The 21,661-nt window shown below is 44.5% G+C and overlaps 1 protein-coding gene and 1 non-coding gene across 2 annotated transcripts in view; one reads left to right on the top strand and one right to left on the bottom strand.

Annotated features, from left to right (window-relative positions):
- Positions 1-21,661, bottom strand: part of CLASP1 (cytoplasmic linker associated protein 1) — a 183,629-nt gene that overhangs the window by 125,333 nt on the left and 36,635 nt on the right. The window contains exons 3-8 of the mRNA XM_064157393.1: positions 7,965-8,043; positions 7,644-7,747; positions 7,070-7,161; positions 6,912-6,987; positions 3,848-3,945; positions 2,661-2,725 (exon numbers count right to left, since the gene is read on the bottom strand). Of these exons, the coding sequence (XP_064013463.1) occupies positions 2,661-2,725; positions 3,848-3,945; positions 6,912-6,987; positions 7,070-7,161; positions 7,644-7,747; positions 7,965-8,043 (514 nt within the window). The remainder of the gene's footprint in view (positions 1-2,660; positions 2,726-3,847; positions 3,946-6,911; positions 6,988-7,069; positions 7,162-7,643; positions 7,748-7,964; positions 8,044-21,661) is intronic.
- LOC135188342 (U4atac minor spliceosomal RNA) lies at positions 9,201-9,318 on the top strand. The gene has a single exon (XR_010307664.1). It is a non-coding gene; the product is annotated as a U4atac minor spliceosomal RNA (small nuclear RNA).

Raw genomic sequence — 21,661 nt, 5'->3', positions numbered from 1 at the left:
ACACAGCTGACACAGGATGCTGCCCAGGGCAGAAAACCCAGCACGAGGGAGCTGACACTGTTCCTTTCACAGTGCCATTTTACACTGACAAGGGCTTACAGACTGCAGGCTGCACAAGCATTTTGCCAGTCTGCCACCCAGAACTTCTGGGACTTTGTTGCACCCTGGATAGAGCTAGAAATAGTATAAGCTAGCTACAGAGGAGGACTAACACCAGCTTTTAAGACAAGGTACACCTGCATCACATTGTCTGAAGTCATCTGATCCAGCCCATACAACATGAAAGTTAAAACAATAGTAATGTGTTAGTCTGGTTGAGGTACAATCTAAAAGGAGTGGTATAAGAGGTAGACATCAGATAATCAACACCATTCTATGCCATAATCAAAAGGTCTGCACAAGACTAAGACATCTATTTCCTGAGAAAGGCAAATCTTTAGGCATTACAGTATTTGTCACCACCTTCCCCAGTGAATCTGTGTCATATTTGTTCAAAAGCTACAGGAGGTGTCAGGGACACAAGGAATCAGACAACCTTAGCTTGTCTTTAGGTCATAATAAAGATGTGACCGTGGGCAAAGATAAGCTACTGCCATTGGCTAACACCTCCTTGAAAATCTAAATGGGAGGTGTCACAGAGTTGTTGACACATTAGATACAGTGAGCACGTATGCTGTACTTGTTGCTTCCTTGCCCTCCAGGCACAGCACAATAAACCAGCCTATAGCACTACGGGAAACGAACCCTTGCCCCAAACACACAAAAAGATATTTCTCATTATTAGCCTCACAACTGAGAACTACTTTTTAACTCATTAACTTATGCAACTACAGACATTTATTGTTAGGGAAGACTAAAAATGTTCTGGCAAAGCCAGGTTAGATTCTATCCTTTCCATGCCTTCTCCTCTTTGACTCCTTAACATTCCTCTAGTTGCCCCAACTGCCTTTTTTCAGGCTATTTTTTGGTCTCAGTGCCCACACAGGAAGTTCAGTGGAGCAGAAATGCTAAACACGTTTAGGGATTGCATCCAGCCAAAGTGCAATCAAGGACAGGGAGCCATCAGCAGATCAGGTTAAGCAGAGCGAGGAAGACAGGAGTGCTTATGTCTGGATGCACAAAAAGCCTGTCGATGGAGTCAAGGACACAAAACAGGGTCTGTAACTTCTCAGGCAGAGAATCTTCAAATTCATCAGAACAGTGATAGAAGGGGTATTAAAAGAAAAAATAATTCTCAATGAAGCCTAAATCTATCAAATCTAATACATGTGGATGTTAATAATTGCACTTATGAAAAAAAATACAGTTCTTAGGGAATCTGTCCTTGGCAACTGTGAAACAGATGGTTTGCTTTCTTGGGAAGAGACAGCACTAAGAATTGTCTTCCCAGAAGAGGTCAACCCCATTGCCCCATCTTGCTTCTTTTGATGTCTTCTGTGGTGCCAGAAGCCTTGTATCCTATCACACCATGTGCCAGGATGTTCAGTCCAGAGACAGAAACAAGCTCTCAAAAGCCAAGGATTAGGAAGTAACGTCTCTGGCACTCTTCTAGGATATGTAGATGCTAAAGTGATTGCACAGCTACAATACTGCAAATAAGTTAACTTTAGTTTCTTGATCTTCACCAAGGTTTGGTCTTGCATGCATCTCACCTATTTAATACTAAATATCCTGATCATTTGCAACATACTTGATAGTCTACTAATATTAGCTTCATTTTGATTAGAAAAATCCTCCGTAAAACTTGGTTTAAATGTGGCTAGGGATACATAAAGCTTCAAAAAACTTTCCCCTTCTTCCTGAAGAATAAATCCAACAGAAATCCCAACCACAGCCATCATCCCACCACAGCATTTGTTTAAAAATAGCAATGTCTCCTATCAGAGAGCACAATTGCTTCCTCAAACTCCAGACAACAGCCACCTACATAGTACAATGCTGACCTTCAAGTAAAATCTTTTCTTTTTTTCCAAAGTCAGAATCATCCTATCTCACCGCTGGCAAAACAAAAACTCTACCTTTGCCTAGACCAAGTGGAAAGCAGAGAAGCTGGATCAGCAGTAACCTTGTTCTGGCTTGAGTTAGGATTTCAGAACAAACACCTGGAGGTTGTAAACCTCAAGATGTTTGCCAAGGGATTAAACATTTACTTCCTTGTTTTAAAATAGTACAAGGACATTGGTTTACCAACAACACTTTTTTGCTACTGTAAGCCTCATCCCCCTATACAGGTCAACTTGGGAACTGAAAAGCACAATCCCTAAACAACAAAAGCTTTAAATGCAACAGTACTATGTGAATATGTACACACTGTGTGCCATTTGAAAACACTTCTCTTGAATTACTACTTCACCTACCTCATGAACAAAGGCGCACACGGACTTGAAAACAGATAATCTATTTCCCAAATGAAACTAATGAAACTCAAGAGGAAAAGAAAAGAAAGATAGCTCTAACTACATCTTCTGTTCTCAAAGCCTGCACTTCACTCTCTTTCTGACACTTGCAGGAAAACAGAGCAGATTCACTAAACACCAATTTAATCTGCTGCAAAAGTTACGTCTGCATTTCTGACCAATCAACTTGCTCTGTGTCTATTTAAATGCCTGAAGTTAAAACCTGCTAAAAACACCAGAAAAGAATACAAGAATACTCACCACCTGAATTCTGGATCATGTTTCCAGACTTTTGGACTTCATCAAATTTTGTAAAAATTACATTCAACCTGTTTGAAAGTTAAAGAAATACACAATGAACAGCTGAATTTGTTCTTCAGGGATCTTCCAATTTAAGATGTCAGAGACCAAGTTTTGTTTCACTCAGTCATTGAGAGAACTGTCAAAAATGATGGCATGGATAGAAGTTATTTTAAATTTAATAAAACTATCACAACATGAAACAGCCAATAAGTAAAAGAGAGAAATAAGAGACATAACTCAAAAGCCCACATTACTGAAGAGGTGCCAGGTCTAATTTGAGATGCATTTCCAGTTCATTACCGCTTGGCCTATATTAACTATTTGCAGGAATGGCAGAAAAAAGACCCCTGAAAAAACAACTTCACACAACATTTGTCTTTGACCCTGGCACTTCTTTCTCATTTATGTCAAAGGCCTGGTGGAGCAGAAGACTCTTATCAAATCTCATTATTCCTTCACAGAGAATGTATTACTTTAAGCCACAGTGACAGCAAATGTTTTCACCGCAGAACAAGAGGCAACGGTCCTGTCCCCATCAGCATGCACCCCACTTCTGAAACAGCCTCTTCCCTCCTCCAGCTGTGCTTGGACAGGCTGCCATCTATTCCATCCTCAGGTGTAGCCATGCTCCACCCTGCACTGCATTGGAGGCGGCAGCAAGACACAGAGCAGTTTTCTAACCACACTTGAAGCAACAGAAGCAGAGGAAGAGCACTTGGGTTTTGGTGTGGGTGGTTTGGGGTTTTTCAGTACAACCTTGGAAATGATGACATTGACCATAGGTGTTTTCCTTTATGACAGCCTTCTATCTCACATAAACACAAGCTTCTCTGAAGTGTCCTCTTTAGGCACATAGAACACACAGTTAATAAGAGATCACCACATTAGATCTTAAATCAGTTAACTATGCATCTGTAATGATTTTCTTGGTTTTTCAAAGGTGTTCTGGTAAAGGTACAGGATCCACAGGAAGTGAAAACTGAAATAGTGTTCACAAGATATGCAAAAACACCAAAACAAAGCAAATTAGGGAAAAAAAAAAACAGAACACCAAAACCCACACAGATTCCAACAAACACCAATCCCAGGAAAAGGTTCAATCTTGCAGCTCCAAAACCAGTGAAGACATAAGAACATTCTCAACTTACCGAGATTGGGGTAGTCCTTTTTTACTGAGGTCAGCCCTTACACGTTCACCAACGTGTCTGTAAATTTCAACAAGGCTGTTTATTGCTGCATCTCGAACCTGAACATGAGACACATGAGAAAAATCAATCATATTTATTTGTAATAAAATCCTGCTCTACCTCAGAGAGAGGAATTTGCATGTTTCTCTGCAACAACAGCTGTCACTATAGATGTTTACCACACAGCTCACGAAGGAGCATCCATCTCTGCATTTCAGATTTTGGCAGTATCAGCAAGTCTAATTGAATCAAAAAGGCTTGAGGTGAGGAGAAAGTTCTTCACTGAGAGAGTCATTGGATACTGGAATGGGCTGCCCGAGGAGGTGGTAGAGTCACCGTCCCTGGAGCTGTTCAAGGCAGGATTGGACGTGGCACTTGGTGCCATAGTCTAGCCTTGAGCTCTGTAGTAAAGGGTTGGACTTGATGACCTATGAGGTCTCTTCCAACCTTGGTGATACTGTGTGACATTAGATAAAAGGTTCTCTACATATGGACGTGCATAGGCAGTTCAGCTGCATTTAACCAAGCTCCACCCATTGTGTGCAGTAGCTACACTTACAGAAGCAAAAAAGCATGGAAAGAAACATTTAATAGACCTGATATTGTTAGTACATTTTAGTAACAAACTGACTTTTAATGCTGTATTACAAACTTGCTTCTGAGTCAATAAAATATGGAGGAAGAAGTAATCAATCACCTGAGTCACCATTAATTTTACATGTCTTCCAAACTGATTAGCAAGAAGCAGCCAAACACATCCTTTCCTTCACTCAGCACAAGAGCCACAAATCTGATTAAAGTGTCACATTTCTGTACTAAACGTCCTTGCTCCATCTGACACAGCAGGCAAAGAAGACAAACTAAGTGCTCTGCTTAAACAAATATCTATAGAACTGTGCATTTCTGCTTCTCAGAAGAAGGTCTGCCAACTACCCAACACTTGCATGCATCAGAACTAGAATATTTTGTGGGCACGAGCTAAAATCTCCTGTCAGTGGGAGTCAAAGAGCAAGCACATAGACTCTGCTTCCTAGCCCAAAAAATATCCCCAAACACTTGACACTCACTTATCTTGCTGCTTCCCTGCTCAGCAGGTCACTGTCAGTTCCCAAATTGCTGTCTTAACTCACACCAGCCCTTATTGAGCACTAACCTATAGTTTCTCTGTGCCACCAGCCCTGCACATTCTCAGGCAGGACTTTCAAGTACAGCTCAGGAGGTGACTCTGGTGTCCCCAGTTTCTGGATACATAGGCCCTAACTCAGCCTCGCACTCTGCCTTGGACAGCCAAGAGGGGGAGGTCACAGTGCCTGAATCTCTGCCCATAGTCAATCTACTTGCCAGGGTGCTCAGGCACCAGCCACAGAGGTACAGCAGCAAAATTGCCACAGGCCAGCGTGCTACCACGTCACTTCCAGTAGCAGCATGCAGCACAGCCAACCATGGAGGTCCTTGCATTGTGGCCTGGAAGGATGGCCTTTGTGTGTCAAGTTAATCTGATGTATGGGTGTAGGAGTGGGAAAACCTCACAGTGGGCAAGGCAGGAAGCTCCTACCAACCATGCTTGCTTTAACCTGACACAGCAACAAAGTTTTAAGGCTTAATTTCATTTCTGAGAAAATAGTTGCTAGTTTAAGTGCAGTTTTGATACCGGATACTCTTAAAACTGCATTAGCTGAAAGCAACACATCCTAGAACACACTCCTTCCCCGACAGGCAGTAACAAGACAGCTTCCGTGTCCAGAACAACAAGGCTAGCGCTGCTCCTGACCTGTATCTGCGTTTCTCCATCATCTCTCACCAAGAGAGGGCAGCATTGACCCAGCATCAACTCTCAGAACGCACTAGCAGCACAGAAGCAGCCCCAGGGCACCCCAAGACTAGCCCCTGCCCCAGGACAGAGCTGCTCATCCAGGAACCACTTGGGCTGCTGTTTATATATGATCACTTCAGGCATGGGCTTTCGTGGGATGAGATACACCAGATCCAGGACAAAGGTCAAGAGATCAGTCTCACTTCCCGCTGGAGGGAGGATAACAAGCTGTGCCAGGCACAGAAATGAGGCAGGGCAGAGGGAAACAACCTCTCTGTCCCCTCACCAACTTTCTGATTCATTCAACAGCTGACCAATGCAAGGACCAAAATCTCTGTCTGCAACATGTCAAAGTCCTAATCCTAGTGTCCCCTCAAAAAGTAACAGCTCGCTTAGCTGTGGCTCAGAACTACAATGGACCCTGAACACTGAACTTCCTTCAAAACTTCTTGGGGTGACAGGTTTATCCTCCTGTGTTGGCACAAGCAGCAAGGGAAGGCTGGTTCACACTCAGTCTTCCTCTTCGGCAAGGGGAGGCCCTGACCATTATGGGAACACAGCCAACACCAGAGGCAGCATTAACCCATTCTCCAGATGGCATTAGTTTGCATCCTGCTTGCCCACTCCTCCTCTTCTCGCCAACCTTACACACTTACATCTGATTTCAGATTAGGTCCTGTCCAGAACAAGACAAAATAACATAGAAGTGACAGAGTTTCTTTCTCAACATGCACTTTCATTTGTTTTGCACTGCTGATTCAGGGATCCTGTACAGCATCAACCTCTTAGTCACTCTCCCTCTACAACTTCTAGTAATGCCTGTGGCCCGGCTGCCTGAGGAGTTCCCTTGGCCCTTCCTGCCCAGACTGCTGCTCCTCTGAAAGCAAAAAGTGCTCCATCAAGCACAAGGAACCCTGCAACTTCCCTTGCATTTGTGCTGTTAAGGCATATAAGTTCACTCCCAACAAAGGTTTCCTGCTCATCTCATTTGCAGATTCACGTTGTTCTGTTGAACTCAGAGTAACTGATATGCTGGTTTAGGCATACATCAAATATTACCTCTTCAAAATTAGCCAAAGGTTCTTTAAGAACACCATTGTTTGGAGTTCACCACCAGCAGCACAATCAGTAATTCACCATCCAGATTGCAGAGCCTTGCATTTACAAAGTAATCAGCATAACCTTTAGAAGTGACTCTCACCAGAAGCTTACCTGGCTGTTTGGATCTCCAAGTAAGTTACATATATGTGGCACTATCTTACTCAGTGTTAAACTCTGAGCTCCAGATCTGGCAACAGAAAAAAGGAGACCACTGTGAGTTACAAATCAGGTTTCTGCATAATGTAGGTTTGCAGGAGGTTCTGACTTACACATTGAGCGTTGCAATAAGGCAGAGGCAAATCCCTTCTCTCGTTCGGAAATTCTTGTGTTTGAATCCTCCTAGCATCCTGTCCCACACATACTGTGAAAAACAGAAAAGAAGGTAAAGTAGATAAAAAGGAGGCAGGGGAAGAGACAGGCTCCTCCCTTCCAACAGACATACACTGTAATATCTCTGGAGCTTAAATATAAGCTTTCTACCCATCCAAGAAGAACAAGACAATAAATGGAATGACACTTTTAGATCCAATCTTTTGTTCTGTGATGACTTCACCGTAGCTCCCCACTAGCTAAAGCAACACTTCCATTTACAGAAAGCATGTACCTTCCAAAGATCCAGAACAACTACTCCAACAGCCCAACCCCTATTTGTGAAATCCACTGACACTCACTCCCATGCGTATCCTGACAGGCAACAGCATTCCCAAGTGAAACAAATATCACATAACAAGGTGGAGGGAGATGAAACCATTTCAGACAGAGGTACAGAAGAAAACCCTCTGACAGAGAAAAAGAAGTTCTTTTTAAGCAGCCACTCACGCTGCAAAGGGTTGTCAAACATACCTGAGGGTTAGCAGCTTGTTCCATGATTTTCAGCAGCAAGGTCTGATCTTGCTCCCTCACCGAGTCCTTCGAGTCTCCCAGTCTATCAAGTAAACTTGGCAGCACTGAGAAATGAGAACAGGAACATCTAGACCCCTCAGCAAACTGTCAGTGTGGCACAGCCCCTCTGCTCTCTTCACACCAGCCCTCCCACCCTTCAAGCGGAGTCTGAAACAACTAAAAGCTTCTCAAGTGCTCTCCTGGGGAGAAAAATGGCTTTGCATGTAGCAGCCAGAACAGACTCCCACAGAATATCCCCCAACTCACACCTAGACCTCTTACCTGTGCCAATCTGGGCCTTGAAGCGATCTTGCAAGCGGGACACTAGGGCAGAAAGGATATCGATTCCCAGAAGAACCACCTGCAAGCACAGGAGAGACTATGCTTTAGCATACAACCCTTTGCCTCCAGTCTTGGCCAACACGTGTGAGCAGCACAGACTTTCCAGGCAGAAGGGCCCCATCCCACTCCTGCTGTTGGCACTGCTCAAGGCTGCGCAGATACACACAACTCTTCCTTGCTTGACTTCTAACAGACCAGCAGAAAAGCTCCTAAATTACTGTTCCCTGTGACATACACAAGCCAAAACTCACTGCCAAGAACTTGACAAAGCCAACAACTGTAACTGCTGCTCAATACTAAACTCATGCATATTTATGTGCAACACAGACACGCCACATACATAATCATTTCAACATTTGCTGTAACAGACAATTCTAATTAATTGTAATAATTAACACTTCTAATTAGAGTGGTGTGCAGTAACAGCTGCTTGGGTTTTCTTGCAGAAATTAAACTCAGCACTTTTATAGCATAACTGAAACCCAGGTAAAGGCACCTTGATTGAGCAAAGCTTCAGGTCAGGTTGTAGATCAGAAAACCTGCTGCAATTGACTTCATTCAATGACTTCAAAATGCAACAACATCCTACCATATATTGAATATACTGGGCAACTTGCACACTGAATTCTTGGCAAGACCCTACAGACCACATTGGCTTCAGGACGGGACAGAACGCTAGCCTTCGATTTTTAAGTGAAAAGTGCTGGGGTCAGCAACCCCAGCACGGGTTACTAACAGCCGGGCGGTGTTGCCAGGGCTGCCGCGGCGCAGCCCTGCTACCCGCGCTCGGTGAACAACCCGTTCACGCAGATGCACACACAAATACGCCTGCGCACAGAGGAGGCTGCTGGCGGGACGGCGGCGGGCAGCGGCAGAGCCAAGGATGGCCGGCAGGGGGCACTCGCCACTGCCGCTCAGTGAGCCTGGCCAGCCCCCTATGCAAATAAGCTCCAGTCGGGCGTAGAGCACTCTGGGTAGCACCACTGTCGCCGTCAAAACGGGCTTAAATCGGAGCCGGAGACGAGTAACTAACGCCGCTTTCAGTGCCGCGCCCCATGCAGCTCGTCACTGAGTCGGCTGGCGAGGGAATTAGGCTCGACGGGGCGCCGAAGCCTCGCCCGGACCTGGGTCGGGGTGAGCTGCTCCCTAGCACCGCCAGGCGAAGAGCTGCACTTAACCGTCCTTATCTGGGGGTTGCGTGGCTGCTCAATGAACGCATGGTGAGGGCAGCACTGCTAACGCCTTGAACAACACACTTGGCGCCCGCTCCGTGCGCGGCGCAATTTTTGGAACCGCGCACCGCGGCGTGTGCCCGGCGCGTCTCTGACAACGGCCTCTGGCTGTGTGAGCGGCCTCCTGGCTGTCCTCCCGGGTAGCCGCCCTTAACCCCCTGCCTATCTCCTTGCCGCTGCTTCCTACCACTCGGGCTACGCGGCACCCCACTTCCTTTTGCAGCTCCAATGCTTATCCACAGGCCAGCCCTAGCAGCCCATGTGAACACGCTGCTGTCCAAAGCACTGAGAGCCTCCGCGCCGCGCCTGATGCTGCACCTGCTCTGCACACCCGCAGTCGGTCCACAACTCCAAATTCAGCTCTATAGCAGCAGCAAGGGATACATGAACAGTGTGCCGGAGAAACGGCCTCTTTGACATCAAGTCTTCTAAAAGGAAGCCTCTTAAATACAAGCACCTGAATCCTAACTTCTCCTAACATACCACTTGAACCTCCTCTCAACAGGTCCTGCAGTTTTCTCCCGTCCACTGTGTTATTTAATAAAACATCTCTTGCAGCTTGCCGACAAGATTCAGAATCTATTCATATGCCCAATGAGATCTTCTCTTATGCCTTTGGAAGCTGTGCTTCATTTTCACATTGATCTTGCACACTGGATTTAATCTACCATTAAGAAATGCTCAGCCAGCTTCAGCTGCCTTAAGCTCCACTGCCCACCTGCCTGCCAGCTCCCTCAGCTCCTCCTGGCTGGGGTACAGTAGCAAAGCCCCAGCAAGACGATAGGCTTCAGGTCCCCATTAGCCCAGAAACGCTTTTAATGAAAAGTCCCTGGACTCTGAACTCTGGCCGGTCATCATTCACAGCTGTCTGATCAGAGTCTCATCGCAGCACCACCCTGCACAGAGAAGTAAGTGTTCTGTCTGCAATTATAGAGACATGCCCCAGGGATAAATCTGATCTCAGAAAAAGAAGGGATCCACCTCTCCTTCAAACTGCCTGCAAGGTGGAAAGTGTAAAGCATTAAAGGAAATGTGCACAGAGCAAACAGAGCCAGTTACCCTGCAATTTGCCCCCGGGATAAGATGGAAAGGATGAGCTAAACCTCCCACTACTTGTTGCTGTCGTGCTTACAGAAAGGGAGAGCTAATTAACTCTCCATGATTACAGTGGTGGCTTGGACAGCTATTGAGGAAACAACCACTGGGGGTGACCATATGTTATTCCCTATCACACTGGATTCATTTATCAATTCCAGTGTGCCACCCACCTGAAACTGCTGAAGGGTCATGTTAAAATCATGCATGCCTTTCAAGACCAAACAGATTCGTTAGAGACACAGGCAATACAAAACTTGGGACATGACATCCGAATGAATGAAGAACCAATTCCAGCCCCTATTGCACTGGATTGACTGCACTGAAGAGCCCATCCCAGTTTTCCACAGAAGTTGTTACTCAAGCTCTGCCTGAGTATTAATACACACCAAAGACCAGGAGGAACCTCAGGAGCAGAGTATCACACAAGGCCAGAGCAGCAATAGGCCCTGCCAGCTATCGCTTCATTGGTGTGATCTTGCAGCACACCCCTTCTTGCAGAGCCAAACAGTGGGCACTGCTCCACACCAAGGCACAGAAAGGGCAGCTCTCCATCCAAAATTCCAGATAACACCACAGTGCTTATAATTACAGAGCTGTTCCAGGCCTCTCTATCAACACAGGTCTTGCTTCATGCTCCAAGCAAGAATGGGCTCAACTCACCAGTACTTCTATTAGTACAGAAGCCTCCAATCCTCAAACAAAATACCAGATCAGCAGCTTTTAAACTCTCTGCTTTATACAGGACCAAAACTCTGTGTTCCCTGGTCCCACACCCACTGCAAAAACAGTGGCAGAGCCCTACGGTTCCCCAAGACAGTCAATAAAGCAATTTGTATTCAGCTCCACTGACATCTGCTGCCACTTTGTAACATCTCGGAGTACTTTCTGCAGGCAGTAAGGGCTGTCAGCAAGCCCTCTCCTACCTCCTAACTGTCACATCTCAAGGTGCCATCACTCCCAGTAAATAAGATACTGGTTAGTCCCCAGGATCCAACATAGCCTTTGCCAATACAGAAAATGCTTCCAGAAGACATAAAAAAATTACTTCAGAGAACCCAATGCACCTGTCCTTTAACACTGCAGCAGTGTTGAAAGGGTTACAGGCAGCTCCATTTAGCAGAGCCCTGACATCTTACCATTACCTGCTCTAGAAGTTAATGTTCACCAAGCAGGGTAGACATAAATGCATCCAACACAGCTTAAAATAAGACACCTACATGCACTCCCATAAAAGTGAGAGACAGCAAGCTGCAGGATCCAACACCAGCTCATCCAGCACAGTGACCACAGTGAATCACAGCCTCAGGCTACCTTGACAGTCTGGCACTAATGTGGCAGCTCCAGACTGCAGAGAGGAAGAGATGAACCCTTTAGCCCACTCTCCACACCACGCCACATGTAACAGAATCGTGGTGGCTGCTGCACAAACCTTTATTCCATGTCTCCTGCAGGGAATCAGCAATAGGCTGTGGCACACCCCCACAGGTTGGTTTCAGTCTACTGGCTTCCTGCTGGAATTTCCACACCTAGCAGCCAAGACCCAAATGGAAATGTTGGAGATAGAGTTTCTACACCAACTGGGTTCACCAGCTTGCCTCAGGCTCAGTTTCCCCATCTCCAACCCTGTGGTGACATGGCTCGGCTATTTCATTTTGGAGTCTATGAAACCTTGTTGGAGGAGGAAAAGAAGGTGGGAGACACTTCCAAATCTTAATGTGAAAAAAGTGAAAAAAAAAAAAAGATAATCCAACCAAGGCACTGGGGCTTTGGTTCTGGACACTTGCTTAGAAAATAATTTCTATTCATACGTGAAGGCATGGAGAAGCACTTGCAAACTTTAAAGTAAACTTACTACATTCACAGAAGACTTCAGATAACATATTGAGAAGCCTGAAACAAGCACTCTTGTCACACATCATTGTCTGACTGATGACTAGTGCTAGCCAGGGAGCAATTCCAATTCCTCAATACAGGAAATATTCACCACAACTGAAACAGGTACCCAAGTTAAGCAAGAGCTAACAAGATAGCTGACATGTGCAAAGTCAGGTACATTATTTTAGGTCACCACAGTAAAACTAAAACTCCTGCCACACAGCAAAACACGGTTAGTTTATGAAGTGTTGACTGCTGAATTCCACCTGCATGCTAGTATAAGCACAACCACACTGGTGGAGTCCATCTCCTCCTGTTACAACCATAAACATTTCATGTTCCAAGGCAGGATTAGATCTGCACTGACAACGTGAGGGCATCACCCCAGTCCTACAATCCTAGTATGGACACAAGTCACATGAGCTATTTTGTACAACACAGTTTGCAAAAACAACAGCAGCAAACAAGAAAGCAGCAAAAACAGCACAACTGGTTTTACTTGCAGGATTGTAAGCTCTGGTCACAGAACTGAATAGGAGGAAGGCTGGTGGTTTTTTTTTTCCTCTAGATGCATCAGGTACCATCCATTCTGGTACAGACACCACCTTCAAAACCCACAATTTTGGATGCTGGGCCACTGATTTGCCATTCAATATAGCAATACCTAAAAAGAGCAGTTGCTTGGTTTGGATATAAGCTTTTCCAGTTCAATACAGACCACAATTTCTTGGAGCAGCTTCCTAGAGGAAAATGCCTCTTATTTCTCGTCATCTACAGGCTTGTAGATTCTATAATCCATGAGATTTAGAAAATGTAACCAATTAACATAGGAATTTAAGTTTCCATGCAGAGCAGTCTTAAAGTGACTTCTCAGATATCGACAAAAGGACAGACATCTGTTCTGAGTTTAGAAGAATGGGAAAACAGAGCTACAGAAGTCTTTCAGGTTTTTCTGACCCCATATGCAGTTGATCAGATTTATTCTGTGTAGAACAGGTAATTATACTAAGCAATACCAAACACAGACAGCACCTATGGCTGAGAACAGTCACAGTGGGTAAGGATCATCCCTGGCACTCTGTCCTTTCCTAGCAGGGAGGCCAGATCCTGTACACTGGAGAACATCAGCACTGAGGGGTTCCTTATAGCACATGTGACTGTTCAGCAAATCAGTCTAGCAGCACAACTTAACAGACCCAACAGGATTTAAACCACATAGCAGCTTCCACCTACATATTCCCCACTTCTTGGTCTCTCCTACCTCATGCTTAGAAGACCTTTTCTTTTCTCCTGGCAGTACATCCAGAGATGCTTTTGCTCTTCCCTCTCCACTGTGAATCCCTCCTCTGCAGTACATTGGCCTATGACAACATCCCCTTCTAAAGCAGTTGACACCCAGGCTCCTTCTGTGACTGCACTGGCCCTTGCAGGTCATTGGAATCTTCTTTCCTCACTGAGATATCATCCAGTACTATGACAGAATTCCCACACTAAACTCCCAACCATTAGAGCCTCTGGCAAACAAAAGGAACAACACAATTTCACACAGGTCTCCTGGGACTGAAGAGCAGGGACAACTGGGTTCGACCCACTCCTTAATCCCTTCATTGCTCCAGCATAACATAGAGCTCAGAGCACATCTCACCACTTTCAGATTACTGCTTGTGAAAAATTACCAAGCAGCACCACCTATAAATTAAGGATCACTGATCACACCACAATTCAGTGGACCAATTTATATAAGGTCAGCTCAGCCTACAACGGTGTAGGACTGTGAGAGTTGTAAAGGACAGTAAGGCCTATGTGACAAGTGACAGCCTGCCAAGACTCACTCACCAACGGACTGACAGAGACCCAGCCAAACCAAAACACCCAATGAAATCACCAGCACTTGTAAAATGAGAAAAAAAAATCTGGTTATTGAAAGTTCTCCTTCATTTACAGACTTGGGAACAGATGAGGACTCAGTAAATAATGTCTGCCTTTAGAGCGAAATAAACCCCAGTAGAGCTAAGGTCACTCAATTGTTGATATGTATCAAGAAAGTTCTCAAAAATAATCACTGTAGTGATGCATTTTAACAGCTACTGTCACAACAACAGGCCACCTTTCTCATGCTAACACAAAACAAAACCAGTAACTGTTTTTCTGGACCCAGAAAAAAAAATAAAGGCAGGGGGAGAGGGAAGTAGGCGAAGCAAAAGGATAAAAACAGGACCAAAAAAAACCCAAGGGACACACACTCACACTCCTAACCAAGAACAAATCAACAACCAACCAAACCCAAACAGCTGACTTAAGAGACCTGGCAAACTACATGAGAATTTCAAAACATTTCAAAGAAAAGCACCACAGAGGAAGAAGTGATCACTACAGAAATTCCACAAAGGAAAAATGGGGCATGTTTAAAAGATGATGATCCTTCTGAAATATGGACATTTGCTTCCAGGAGAGCTGACATGCATGTCCTAGGTGAAAGAGCTGGAATGGGCCAGCCCCCAGCCATACTGCTTCCTACCCTGTGAAAATGAATGAGTGACTTCCAAAGAACAACAAATTCACGCTTTTTGCAGAGATCCTGTACTGGTCCTGAAGTTGCATGGTTGCACATAACCAGGATGAGAAGGAGCAGCATAACACTGAGCTCTGTCAAAAGGACACGGAGGGAATTACAAGTTGCAGAGTCACTGCTGTGGAGCAGGTGGCTTTCCTACTCTGCGCAAGGTCAAAGCCTCAGAGAGCACAGCAGGTAAATCATTACTGACACAAACTACAGTTGGTGTTTAGTCTCCAGGGAAGGGAAACTCACAGTAATACATCAGAAAACTTTGCAGTTGCAGGCAGAGACACAATTTAAATCAAACTTTCCTGCCTCAATTACACCAAACACTGCAACATCAGTAGCAGAAAACATTGTTTCAAAAGAGGTAGTTTTGGGTTTGCAGCACCTTACAGGGATGGCTATCTGCCTGACAGTGCTCAGTGCTTAGTGTCTTCACATAAAACAACCTCAAAACAAAACACCTGCACTACTGAATGTTGGGTTCCTTACCACAAAGCATTCAACTATCTTAGTCACAAATACTGCCACTATTCTGTACATTCCTACTGCCCTCAGCAAAAAATTTACACTTACAGCTAGCTCCTCATGCAGTAAGGAAAAATTCATGTAGCTCTGTGAACATGGATGAGATCGTGCCTGCATGATCAGGCCCATCACATCCTTAGAAGAGCTTGTAACTTCAGTGACAAGCTGCATCTCAGGAGACCAAAGCAAAAATAAAACACTATAGAAGGAGTGCTAAGATATCTCTTACTGAACAGTAACAAGAATGTGTCAGGGAAAAGAAAAAATACCATTGCCCTGTTTTGTTTTTTCACAAGAAAACTGGAAGCCTTTATTTGGCAACTGCTAAACTGCTAGTGTAGCAATATGTCTCAGTAACAGACCAGGTTGGTTTACTGAATAGAGATGTTTTCCCCTCTATTCGGGACGGACACTTTGTGCACAGCACAGAAAGAACACCACGAAGCAACAAAACACACTGGTAATCAGTTAGATGCATACTAGCTGGAGTACATCAGAGCTCCTAACACCAGGACTGACCCTTCTTCCATCTCTAGCACCTACAGGAATAGAAAGTGTTCAGCACATCTTAAAACTGAAACAGAACTGTTTCTGAGGATTTAGACAGCACCTGGAAAAGAAAAATGCAACCTAACGGATAATCACCAACAGTGCTCCCTGCTCCCCTAGGGCTCAAGAAGAGCAGTGATAAATTGTGAGGATGCTTAAATAATACGCAGTTACATTCCTCAATCACTAATTTCCATGCTTCTGCACTTCCAGATTAAGCCTTTCAGTGCAAGCAATCCCAGCAATCCCACAAAGCTGTGATGACAGGCTGCATAGACAGCCTCACGAGGAGGGCATCAAACAAGCACAAACACATCCAAGATCCAACAGCTAATGTGAAAAGAAGTTGAAGATCTTGCAGGGAGGCTGAGCAGCCACTGTGGTGAAGAGTGAGAGGTGACTTGATTAAGTAGGAAGTAGTTACAGATGCTAATATTTCTTGCTAGATGACAGTTAATGATGCTTTTTCCTTGTCTCATTTAGGAAGGGCACATGCAGTTAGCAGTGCAATAGGATTTTCAGTAGCCATGGTCCTTGCGAAGCACTGGGAACACTCTTAAGACCTGAAGCTTTCAAAACAGCTCCCAGGCTTGCAGATTGCCTGTTCAGCACCTGCCATATGCTTCTAAGCCCTTGAGAAGCATCTACAAACATAATCCACAATAACCTAATAGCATGATAATGAAACTCGACTGAGAAAAGGAGACTAAAGGTTCAGAATGCTTCAGTTAGCTTTAGGAAGACAGGCAATAGATCAAGTAAGAGAGGAGATGGATGATGAGGAAAGGGCCACAGGCAGCAGGAGGGAATGCTTCCTCCAGGGAATACTTCCTCCACAGAGCAAGCCATCCTTTCATCAGGAATCTCATTCCTGCAATGCTGTTTCTTCAGCCCACTAAAACCTTTTTACCCAGAGGAGACCAAGAGCTGAAGCTCTGACCAACTAGTCACATGGAAAGACTAACCTCTCAACACAAGGGCAATGGCTTCTACATCCTGCCTCAATTCTAGCTTTGGTAAGTACAAAATCCCTATCTGGAATTCCCCCCTCAGTTTCTTCCTGAGGAATCCTTTCTTTGTTTAACATTGCTAAAAGCTGATGGAAAGTGCTGTCAGCACTGTAGTGCTCTAGCAGTTGAGTAAATAAGCAACTGATTTTATAGCTTGCAGAGAACCTGAAAGCTTTGACTTCATGGAAAGAACACCACTAAGTACTCTGTTGTAGAGTACAGTTAGAAGAAAATCTAAGTGTCAGACTATACTTAAGCAAAGCATGCAAAAGAAGGGGGTTTCTTATGTTCTTACCTGCAATGATAAGACAATATAAATTTGCAGCAAGCAAAAACCACCTCTTGGTGCAGATGCAGTCCAAAGCATGAGGCTATGACAGAATTTGGCTGTCCCAGTAGCAAACATAGCAGCCCAGAAACAAGAGAATCCAAGCAAAGGTTTTTTTTAAAGAAAAAAAATTGTCAAACCCAAACAACAAACCAAAACACCACAAACATGCTCTTGCAGCACATGCTGATGATCTTCAGCCAAGTTTTACATATGACAGGCTCAACAAGTGCTTCATAATTCAAGGAGAGCTCTTCCAGTGCTCAGTATCACAAGCGGAGATGATTTCAAAACCTTGCGTGACAACTAAAACTCAGGTTAAGGGACTTCGGAACCATGTGGAATCCTGATATATGAAGGGAAAGAGTTGAATGTGCTGAGAAACACAATGAAACCAGCCCCTGGGACTAAGCAGCATCATTTTCAGGTATAGAGGATCTGTCAGCACACACTGCCCTTCTCTGCTGGACCTCCACCTTCTGATTCAATCCTCTTAGGACTGATGAAGCTGCAATGACCCATACAGTACTGGCAAGCAAAAGCTTCAAGGAAAGTCTTCAGTAGTTAAGTCTCAAAATCTTCTTTCACAGGTCAGTCTTGGAGAAGAGACAATGCATTTCAAATACCTCTCCAGACCATTCAGGAAAGCAGATATGCTGCATGAGATCTGGCTCTAACTGCACAGACCCAGTGTAAGCTGCTCAGCAGCCACTGTGCACCTTTGTGTCATCCTGCAACAGGCCAGGGACATTTGACTAAGAAGTTACAAAACTGGCCCAGGCATTACACCCAGCAGACCTCTCTATACAGCTGGCTCAGCAACTCCAGCCAACTCAGAGCTCTGACCCATATGCAACCCATACAAGCCACTCTTCATCTGTGTCTCTCTTTACAAGCAGCTCTTAGCACAGATCTCAATTCAGGCATCATTTTTCATCTTTTAATTTCTGACAATCAGGTATCTTCCAAGAATTTGACCTATCTAAACTAGGAAACAGCAATCATCAACAAAAAGAAGATTCTGTTTCTGTCCATGTTAATTCTCAGGGCAGTACTTCCCCCACACTCCAGAACTAAACCCCATAAGGCACTTAATACAGAAAACAAGCTGCTTCTTCCATCTCCTCAACTCCTTTTGACCTATGCTTCTGTCCTTTTGCCTCTCTGGCTGGCATCATGGAGATCTGAAGCAACAGCTGAAGCACCACTCTGAGCTCTCACAAGAGAATAAAACATCTGTTTTCCTCACTCAGACTGAAAACAGACGCCAGATACTCAATTATATGACAGCATAGTGAAACACAATGGATCTAAATTAGGGCACGCCCTGGGGCCAACATGGGTGAATGGCATGAAATCAGAAACCCAAAAAAGTTATGCAGACTCAGGCAAAGTACCTATTCCCAACTAAGTTATGAGACACCCAGAGTCAGGCAGGGGTAGATTTCCCCCCCACACCTTGGCACTTTGAGGTTTCAAGTGCCTGCAGAACTGCTCCAGAAGAACACCACATGCACCAAGCACTATGTGCTTGTGCTGCAGCTCAGCTGTTCACTTGTGACTCTTCTAACAAACTGCCTGTAAAACAACTCCATACATACAATATTCTACTCTGATATTACAAGTCTGAAATATGAGACAGCCATCACCATGGGACAACATTTTCTGCCTCAGAAGAGTTATAGTGACTATTACAGATCTGTCAGAAACCCACAAAATCTCACTGCAGTTGGCATCCATGGAAGTTCAACCACAGGCAAACCTAGGCAAATAGTCTAGCACTAGCAGGTTCAAGATCCAGCTAGACACACAAGAGTGGGTTGAAACTGGTAAGTCTAAGCTGAATCAGTACACTTGTGATGTCTATTCTTGCAGCTCCAGTCTCTAGAGCTGTTAAGCTGGGGAGTAACTTCACAGAGGGGGGAACAAACAAAACAAAACAAACAACAACAAGAAAAATCCCACAACACAAACACATCAAGGGAAGAGAATTCTTTATCCTGCATTGCTTGGAGGATTCAGCATTTTCTTAAAGGAAAAAAGAACAAGACATCTGAGCAGCTGATAGCACAAGTGGAAAATCAATTGGAAAATCATAGGGACAAACCACATCTATTTTGGCTTCTATTTCCAGCTCTAAAAACATTTACAGTCTGGCATACAGTTGCTTTCAATGCTTTAGTGCTGCAGCTACATAAACAAACATCTCTCACATTAGAGGCTTCCACAAAATCTTGTGGATTAATACAAGAAGGGATTTAATTAAATGTTCAACTAAGTCATTAGCTCTTAGATTAGCTATCTCAAATGGAACTCTTAAAAACTTAAGATGCAGAGGAACAGAACCTTTATACAAATGCAACACAAGAAGCCTATCAGATCAGCACAGACTACACAAACAACTGACACTCTGGGAAAACATAGCCAGGTAGAGGTACCTCCTGGACAGGCTCTACTCACTCTTTCCAATGCTCTTACTACATTTTTCTCTCCTTTACAACTCCCATCATTAGTTTCAATATATATACCAGTATACCAAAAGATAGCTGCATCAAATGTTTAAATAGCTACTGCAGAAACTTCAATGAACACTGAAAACCAACCTGGAAGAATAAATGCAACCTGCTTCACTGCAGAGGAGAAAGGAGAACAAATTTCCAAGTTGTTCCTTCTAGCTGTGTTAAATAAAAAGAAATATTTGTAATTTGGCAAGGAAGAGACTCAGCTGTCACTAGTCATCACACGGACATTCAAAGGCAGAGTCTCCTTTGGAGACTTTCAAAACCCGCTCAGATGTGTTCCTGTGCAGCCTGATCTAGGTGGATTTGCTTTAGCAGTGGAGTTGGATTAGATGATCTCTGGAGGTCCCTTCAAATCCCTGCCACTGTGATTCCATGCATGTGGACTTACATATGTTTCCAAGAGATTCTAAGGGAGGCTTGAATTTCCTAAAGTAGGTGCTAGCTCAAACTGGAATACACAACCCAGAGGCATCAATGTCTCTGAAGATGTGCCCTTAACATATATGAAACCTCTTCATTCTACACCATCTCATCTCTCTTTATTCATACAGGTTGGAAGGTACACAAGTCTTGTGGGAGAATTTCTCCCGCAGCAGGGCATGAGCTGTAAACATGAGACCTTGTGATGGGAGCTGTCCTTGGAGCCCAGCCGGCCCCAAGGAAGCTAGGCTGTGAGGCTGAGCAACCCACGCACACCTGATAGGGGATGGAATCTGCCAGCCCCTGGGGCGTACACAGCTCCAGGGGGCTGACCCTGCCAGCCCCCTGAGGTGGAACCACAGGCTGTTTTGATAAGGAATAACCTATCTGTGCCTTACACATAACTTTGAGCCAATCTGTATTGTCCACTTGTGCCAGCCCCAGGCTGGCTGGGTACACCTCCTCTGAGCACTATATAAGACACTGCATTACCCTAATAAAATCGCACTGATGCACAGAATCTACAGAGTCGACTCCTCAGTGCCCCGATCCGCCTCTCGCCAGCCTCCGGACCCCAACAAAGTCTTTCTGCTCCTGTAACTTCAAGAGAGGTTTCTTGACTTGGATGCAACTATTCCAAACTGAAATGCCCCATTAGTACTACATTTTGTCTTAAAGCAACATCTTTTAGACAGAATGAAAAGTGTGGTCACTCTCAGAACCAAAACTGGAGAGCTTGTGAATTGCGAAACAAGCCAACCACAACACTGGTTATGTCAGGTTGACAATGGCACGCTGCCATAAAGACAATGCTGGATTGTTTGCTCCCAGCCAGCCCTACTGCACATTCCATGCAGAGTTAAACAACACAGTAGCTTTTTAACTTTTAGTGTAAGGCAGTTCACCAATAAAATCAAGTTAGAAAGGGTTTCCCAAATGCAAACTACTTTAACACCATCTCTCCTCCACTGCTCAAAAATAGATTGGGTTTACCACATTTTATTTTACTTCATTCTTAACATACAGGCCCTCCACTGTCATTAACTTTGAGCATTCATTAAAAACTGAGACAGGGGGAGGGGGAGTTGTATATTCTAGTTAGAAGCAGCCCTGTCAGTTCAAGAATTGATTTAATGAGCCTGTGTCATCACCAGTAATGCTTTGCTGGCAGATGTGAAACAGCAAAACTAATGATTTTTTTTAATTCTTCTCTTGATACAGTAGCATAAGCCAGGCAACAATCTGTAGCCATCAAAGATGCTAGCTACATTATCCATGACAATCTTGGGACTTCCACAGGATTTCATGCAGATGTAAAGGATGCACAACATGGATCATGCAGCAAGACCAGCACTCACACATCAAGTTCAAATATTGCCAGCCATGGCAGGAATCAGCATATTCTTTTCAGCAAAGAATCGGCATTGGTCTTTTGGTTTATTTAGGTGGCTTTGTTTAAGTTGGCATCATCTGATAGAAGTAAAAAGTTCAAAGTCACACACAGTGATAGGCTCC

This window comes from Pogoniulus pusillus, chromosome 2 (assembly GCF_015220805.1).
Source record: "Pogoniulus pusillus isolate bPogPus1 chromosome 2, bPogPus1.pri, whole genome shotgun sequence".
Lineage (NCBI taxonomy): Eukaryota > Metazoa > Chordata > Aves > Piciformes > Lybiidae > Pogoniulus > Pogoniulus pusillus.
This window is presented reverse-complemented; position numbering and strand designations above follow the sequence as displayed.